The sequence below is a fragment of the Chironomus tepperi genome, unplaced genomic scaffold (assembly GCF_022539635.2).
Source record: "Chironomus tepperi strain 1889 unplaced genomic scaffold, CSIRO-AGI_Ctep_v1 contig_429, whole genome shotgun sequence".
NCBI classification, from domain to species: Eukaryota; Metazoa; Arthropoda; class Insecta; order Diptera; family Chironomidae; genus Chironomus; species Chironomus tepperi.
In genome coordinates this window covers 258,363-264,827 of record NW_027226551.1, presented here as the reverse complement: position 1 = coordinate 264,827, position 6,465 = coordinate 258,363, and the positions used below count along the sequence as shown (strand labels likewise).

The window sequence follows — 6,465 nt, the reverse complement described above, 5'->3', positions numbered from 1 at the left end:
TATCTCAATTGTATTGCTCAGAAGTGTGTAATGGGCAGTGAATGGAATATTAAATAGGGGAACTTCGTAAATTATGTAATTTTTAAGTGAAGAAAGGTGTTGTTCAAGTTTGTTACGGAGTCCATGCTTTGACTCATGTTTTTGTTAGCCTGAGTGGACAACAATACGTTAGAACTTACCATCAATCGGGTAGTATTAAAGTAGGGTAAGAGAGGGAAGGATAGTAATAACTTTACTAATTATAACGTATTATTGTCCAATCGGGTAGTATTAAAGTAGGGTAAGAGAGGGAAGGATAGTAATAACTGTTTTAAGCATTACATTGATTCCCTAGTCAATTATAAATCTTGTAGCTTTAACATCCAGAATGTCAATTTAAAACCTTTAAAAATTTAATACAATAGCAAACTATAATTATTGGGGAAGTCCACTAATATAATCTCCACATTAAAGTTTATAGCAACAAATCAAACCAAAATTAATAGATGCACGCTTCTGCATAATAATGCAATTTTCCACAATTCTATTTCCATTCAGATACAATAATGTTCTAGAATAATAAATCAACACATTATCATATGACATATTATTTGAGCCACTAATTTTGCGTATGGAACTTGAGGCTTATTTAACATAATTTGAAATTGTATTAATAACTCGGATATTTATAGGAATTAAAAAAATAAATTTAATTGTGCATTTTAAAGCTTACAATACATACAAAAAATATTCAACGTTTTTCAAAAATCAGGCAATATTCAGGTGGACTTAAGGCCAGTCCACAAATGCCCGATAAATCAAGCTCATCCTTATCCTGTCCCAATTTAATGTTAAAATTCAATAGAATATTTGCAGCAAATAGATTTAAGAACATTTTTGCCAATTCCTCACCGAGACACATCCTATATATAAAAGATAAAGAAGAATGTAGATGTAGATTGAGATAAAGGAAAATAGAATTTGATTATATATGTGTGTGAAGATAACAAGTTGCCAATGATTTTGCCTTTTTTTTTTTCTCTCTGTGTGCTATTGCTTCTTCTTTTCTCACCTTTTGCCTGTTTGAAATGGAATGAAATTTGGAGATGTAAAAAACTTGCCATCTTCATCAATAAATCGATTTGGATTGAAGGTTTGTGGTTGTGGCCATAAATTTTCATTCATGTGAATGGCATATTGTAGTGGTAAAATCTATACCCAAAAATAAAATTAAAAATTTGTATTAAAATTTTGTGAATAGAGCGCATTTCTCATATTAAGTGCATATCTCATACTTAGTGCCAATTGACACCCTAAATCAGGGGTAGATACACAATCTCAAAGAAATTGAATTAATGGATCAAGTAAAGGGCTCTTGAGACCAAGACTCGAGATCTTTTCTAGACCGAGACTTCGAAGACCTCCTTGTAGTCTCGGTCCAGTGTTGTACAAACTATATCTAGCGACTCACTAGTATGTCGTGTGCCAAATTTCGTGGGCGATATCGACTGTGGCTTTCCATCAAGATGTCTTATGGCACAATAAAGTTCAAACTACACTGGTCTATGTCTTGGTCTCGAAATTCCATTGGAACTGAGACTTCGGGAAACACTAGATCAAGTCCATCCACAATCATGTTTCAATGGATATTTCTCTAAGTTCCAATTTAAAAATCAAATGTTCCAATTCTCGATGAATGAACCCTTACTCCCAAAGGTTCCCCAGGCTACACCTCCTACCCTAAGCTTGTTAATCCATAACTCTTTGTCCCTACCCCTAACATACAAAGGGCATCCTTTAATAGTACAGAAATATCTCTACGGTACCTAAAAGCGGTCTCTTTGCCATGTTATGTTCGGAATTGACAGAATTTAAATCCAATCACATTTCACTTCCGAAATCTGACTTTAAATTATTCTCAGATATCACGTTAGTATGAGAATGATTAATTTAAATAATTTCAGAATGTATGTATGCCTGTATCATGTTACTTACCATACTATTTTTCGGTATAAAGTAACCATCAAGAGTGGTATGTTGATGCGTATTGCCATGTGGAATACCACACGGTACTACGGTTTTTAATCTCATTGATTCAGCAATTGATGCCTTCAAATATGGTAAGCTCTCAATATCATCCATTAAGTAACGTTCTCGTATTCCATAATTTTTCATTTCTTCATAAATTTTTTCTTGACATTCATGATGAATTGCAATAAGTAATAGGTACCATCGTAGTGTGCATAAAGTTGTGTCCAATGATGCTCCAAACATGTCAGCAAGTAGATGATTCAGTTGTTCACGCGAACAGTTCTTTGCTAATTCATCATGACTTTGTTCTCGGTCACGTTTCTCTAATAAAAATCTCTTCAGAATGCAATCGCGATATTCAGTAGAAGTGTCCAATGCTCTCTCGCAATTATCTACTATGGCATCGTAAAGTTTATGTGTTGCTGCTTTTCCAGTTAAAATGAATTCCATGTTACGTCGGTTACTCGGCAAGAATCTAGAAATTATTGTGAAGACATGTTTTGGGGTTGGAGGAAGGAGAGAATATTTTAAGAAAAAAATAAATATTGTAAATGGAATTGAAGAGAAATATGAAAGGAAGTAGAAGATTGTTTATAAGTAACGTAAAGCTTTTAGAAATAGGAAGAATGATGAAGCAATTTAAATTGATTTTGTATCAAGATTTTGTATCAAGATTTTGTGACCCGAGTGACATAAATGAAGAAGGCTTCTTTGTGAAGATGCAAAATTTGCAAAGTTTAGGATTGTTCATCTTTTCAAGTGAACGTGAGCTGGGCTTAGACCGTCGAAAAAGAAGCTAGCTATTCTGTACTGGTGGTTTTTATATTGTTGATATGGCATACCTGTGCATTACGAAAAGAACCACATGTACACAGCAATGACACAATTCTTGTCACATCGGATATTCACATGAAGCTACATTTGCCGGATTATGCCTGATTCTGCATTTCTTGCCATACAAATGAATACGGGTTAAACACTTCAAAAGTAAGGTACTGAACTTACTGCACTTTTTGAATTTATATGATTTATATTCAGAAGTACAGCAAGTAAAGTACTGAACATTATAGTGTCTGACTCTTGATATTGAATTTTATTCCGAAGTCGTGGCAAGTACGAGTATTACAATTAATATGGCGACGAAGCGGTGTCTTAGCGAACATTGTGTCCTGTTCCTGTTTGCCACGGAGTGATTAAAGCACCGCTAAACTTTTCCCTAACAAGCAATTAAGGTGTCGGTAAAGCTCTCTAATTACCACCAAATGGAAGTCACCTCCATGTGCACCCAAATGTCTTAAAAGCATTAAAATCTCCATGACAAAGCCTTCCTCATTTGAGTCACTCGGGCAAAAGGTGTCATAAACCTCATATTTTACAATGTACGTATATCAAATATCATTTGAGTGACACGCTACGAAAGTAAAGTTTTAAATTTCGACAGCTAAGCAAAAACATTGAATTTTAATCCATTAAACCTTGAAATGAGAGTTTTTTAAATTTTAAGCTGTGAATCGAATTTATTTAATAACCAAAACTTTATCAAGCTGTATGTCAGTCAATTAAAATAACAAAATAGAGCAACTCACCGTAAAATTGGCAAAAAATTCGCAGAAGCATGAATTCCAACAAGTTTCACACCTTCCTCTTGTAGGTGTTTTAGGTACTTCCATGTATCGGAGTTCCATTCATATTTCATGCCGAAAACAAAATCATTAACAATGTTTCCAACAGTGTCCATTAAAATATTAATAGGATTTATTTTTTGCGATTGAAGCTTTTGTATCTCCTGTATACATAAATCGATTCCCTCCATAATGCGATTTTGCATGTGCTCCCGTTTTGTACCAAACTTTATCATGCCCATGTCACGCAACCATTTGTGAACGAGACTTCGTTGATCCTTCCAAAATTCTCCTTCTGTACATATTAAGCCTGAATACACATAAAATTTGCACATGATTAACCTTTTTTTTTATTCTATTTTATATTTTAAAGCTCTACCATATCCATTGAATATTCCGTGAGTTACGTAAAGTGGCGCCCTTCCACTGAATTCATCACGTCTAAATGCCTCTCGAATAAGAGCAGCATCAGCAAGTATAACGGTGAAAATGGAACCCATCTGGAGGCAAAATATATTGCCGTATTTTTTCGACAATTCAAGTAACGTTTCATGTGGCTTTGCTGGATTCAAAAATGGCAAATAACCAATGAATGGAATGTAATTTCCCCATGGACCAGGAGGGTAGTTTTTATGTTCCCTTTTTATTTTAAAAAGGTAATATGTAAAGTAGAAAGCTAACAAGACTGTAATGATGAAGAGTAACGACCTGTGGGATATAATAACGTATAATTGTGATTTAAACAGTTGCTTTTTGAATGTAATCTGATCCTTTTATAACAAACAGCTGACCGTTTGCACACAACTTCTCGAGAATTATGTAAATATTGTCATTTTTTGTTTTCGCAAGTAATGTAAACAGTGAATTACATTTTGCTGAAACACTTTTATTTTATGGTAATTAAGTTCTGATGACACATTTAGCTTGGACCGTATTAATCTCTATCTGAATACATTTATTTACTTACATTTTAGATACGCAATATCCTGTATTTTCTAAAATATTCTTAAAATTCGATTTTATCACTTAAATTTAGAAGCTACCGAGCTTTAATCTGTTCTCATTGCCGGTCAATGAAGCACTGATTGTGATTAAACAAATTTATGTTTTTATTTTTTTCGTTCTCGCACTTAAATTTCAATTATTTATAAAGCTTGAGTTATTCATTTGAAATTTTAATGACAATTCTCATTTGATATTCTCTTTTACTCTTTTTCGTTCTTCTTTTTGTTCTGCTGATCGTTCTTAACATTGGAATGTTTTTGAAAAAATTAAGTCAGTTAATATTTTTTTCATGACCAGCTGGTCCTAACCGGATCAATATTATAATTATTTTCTCTTTGATTTTAATATCAGGAGTGTAGTCAGGGATGAGTGATGGGCCGCAAAGTATTTTAAATATCTTACAACAATCTCGATAATTAATGAATTTTATATTTCTGTACAAAATGTAAACAAACTTTTGCGGGAAAGTTTTGAAATTTTCAAATCCGTTAAAAAGTTTGAATTTCAGAAAACCGTTATTTCAAAATATTCTTAATATTTGAAAATTAATTGCTTGAATTGTTTCTTTGCTGGAATTTACTGGATTTTTTTAGGTCTAAAAGTGATCTGGATCTTGAATTTTAGGTCTAGAAATAACCTGGATCTTACTGGATCTTGTTTTTCGATCTGGAAGTGACCTGGATCTCGTTTTGTAGGTTGGGAAGTAACCTGGATCCTGGATAAGTACATTACAGGATAAATTAAAAGCCTATCCAAAGCACTTTGTCTAAAGAGTTTTAAGCTCACAGTCTGAAGGATGGTAAGGTTTACAACCGACCATTTTCGAAATCAACACGTACAAAGAAAGTGAAACAACTCAGCCTGGTAGTCTCACACTAGGAAGATTATTCCCGTCTCTGAACTCAAAAATGTGCAAAGACAGCAACAGTAAGCTTGTAAACTGAAGAATTATAACCAACTAGGAGGGTTGACCCCCTGTATGCTCTCCTGATTCAAATTCAATCATAGTTTTAAATAAAAAGTCAAATAATTCTCACACTTGACGTCCGAATTCAACATAAATTCCATTGTACAACTAGCAATAAATAATATTGATGCTGACAAAACTCAAAAATCATCACATCCATGGCATTGAACGATTAAATTTGTGAAATCTATCGTAAGATTGAAAATATTGAGGGTGAATATTAAGGCGAAATAATGAAAAAAACATGAAATGAGAGGAATGTCATCAACATCATGGAATGACTAGACAAAAAAAAGTAGAGATTCAATCGATGATGGTGTGCTGAGATGAATGAAAATGATGATGCTAGTAAAAATTTTATCCCTAAAGCAACAAGAATTTAATCAGAATGCAAACTAAGAAGAATTTCGTGTCATGAAACTCAAGCATCATGACTTTGTTGGTGGAGATGCTTGGAATGATTAAAATAGCATTATGAATGAGTTATTTTTGTTCTGTTTTGTCGCGAATAAATCAACGATCTTTTGATTTTTAAATTTTATTTGCAATAATAATAAGTTTCATAGTTGTAAGCCCTTTCATTAGTTTACTATATTTTCATAGTTGTAAGCCCCTTCTTTGTAATATTTGGTCTGTTTTCAATTGTCAAACAGTAAACATCTTTTACATTGTTAAGTAACTTATTTCCATAAAGCTGTAAAGCAATCAATTCGATTAATTCAAATGCAGCATTTGTGATTTACATTAAAGTTTTCCTAATATAATTATTACAAACGTGTTAGTGATTCCATAATAACTCAAACTTATTACTTTAATCTGTGAATTATCAAAATTACTACAGCACGAAAGTTCATCGATTGA

General features: G+C 32.9%; 1 protein-coding gene across 1 annotated transcript; it reads right to left on the bottom strand.

Moving 5' to 3' along the window:
- Window positions 1-632: 632 nt before the first annotated feature.
- On the bottom strand, window positions 633-4,829 carry phtm (cytochrome P450 enzyme phantom). Its single transcript, XM_070649643.1, has 6 exons — window positions 4,600-4,829; window positions 4,012-4,340; window positions 3,597-3,942; window positions 1,975-2,485; window positions 1,052-1,191; window positions 633-902 (listed from the first exon to the last, which is right to left on the bottom strand). Coding segments are annotated over exons 1-6 (1,500 nt in total). The 5' UTR covers window positions 4,602-4,829; the 3' UTR covers window positions 633-730.
- Window positions 4,830-6,465: the final 1,636 nt, after the last annotated feature.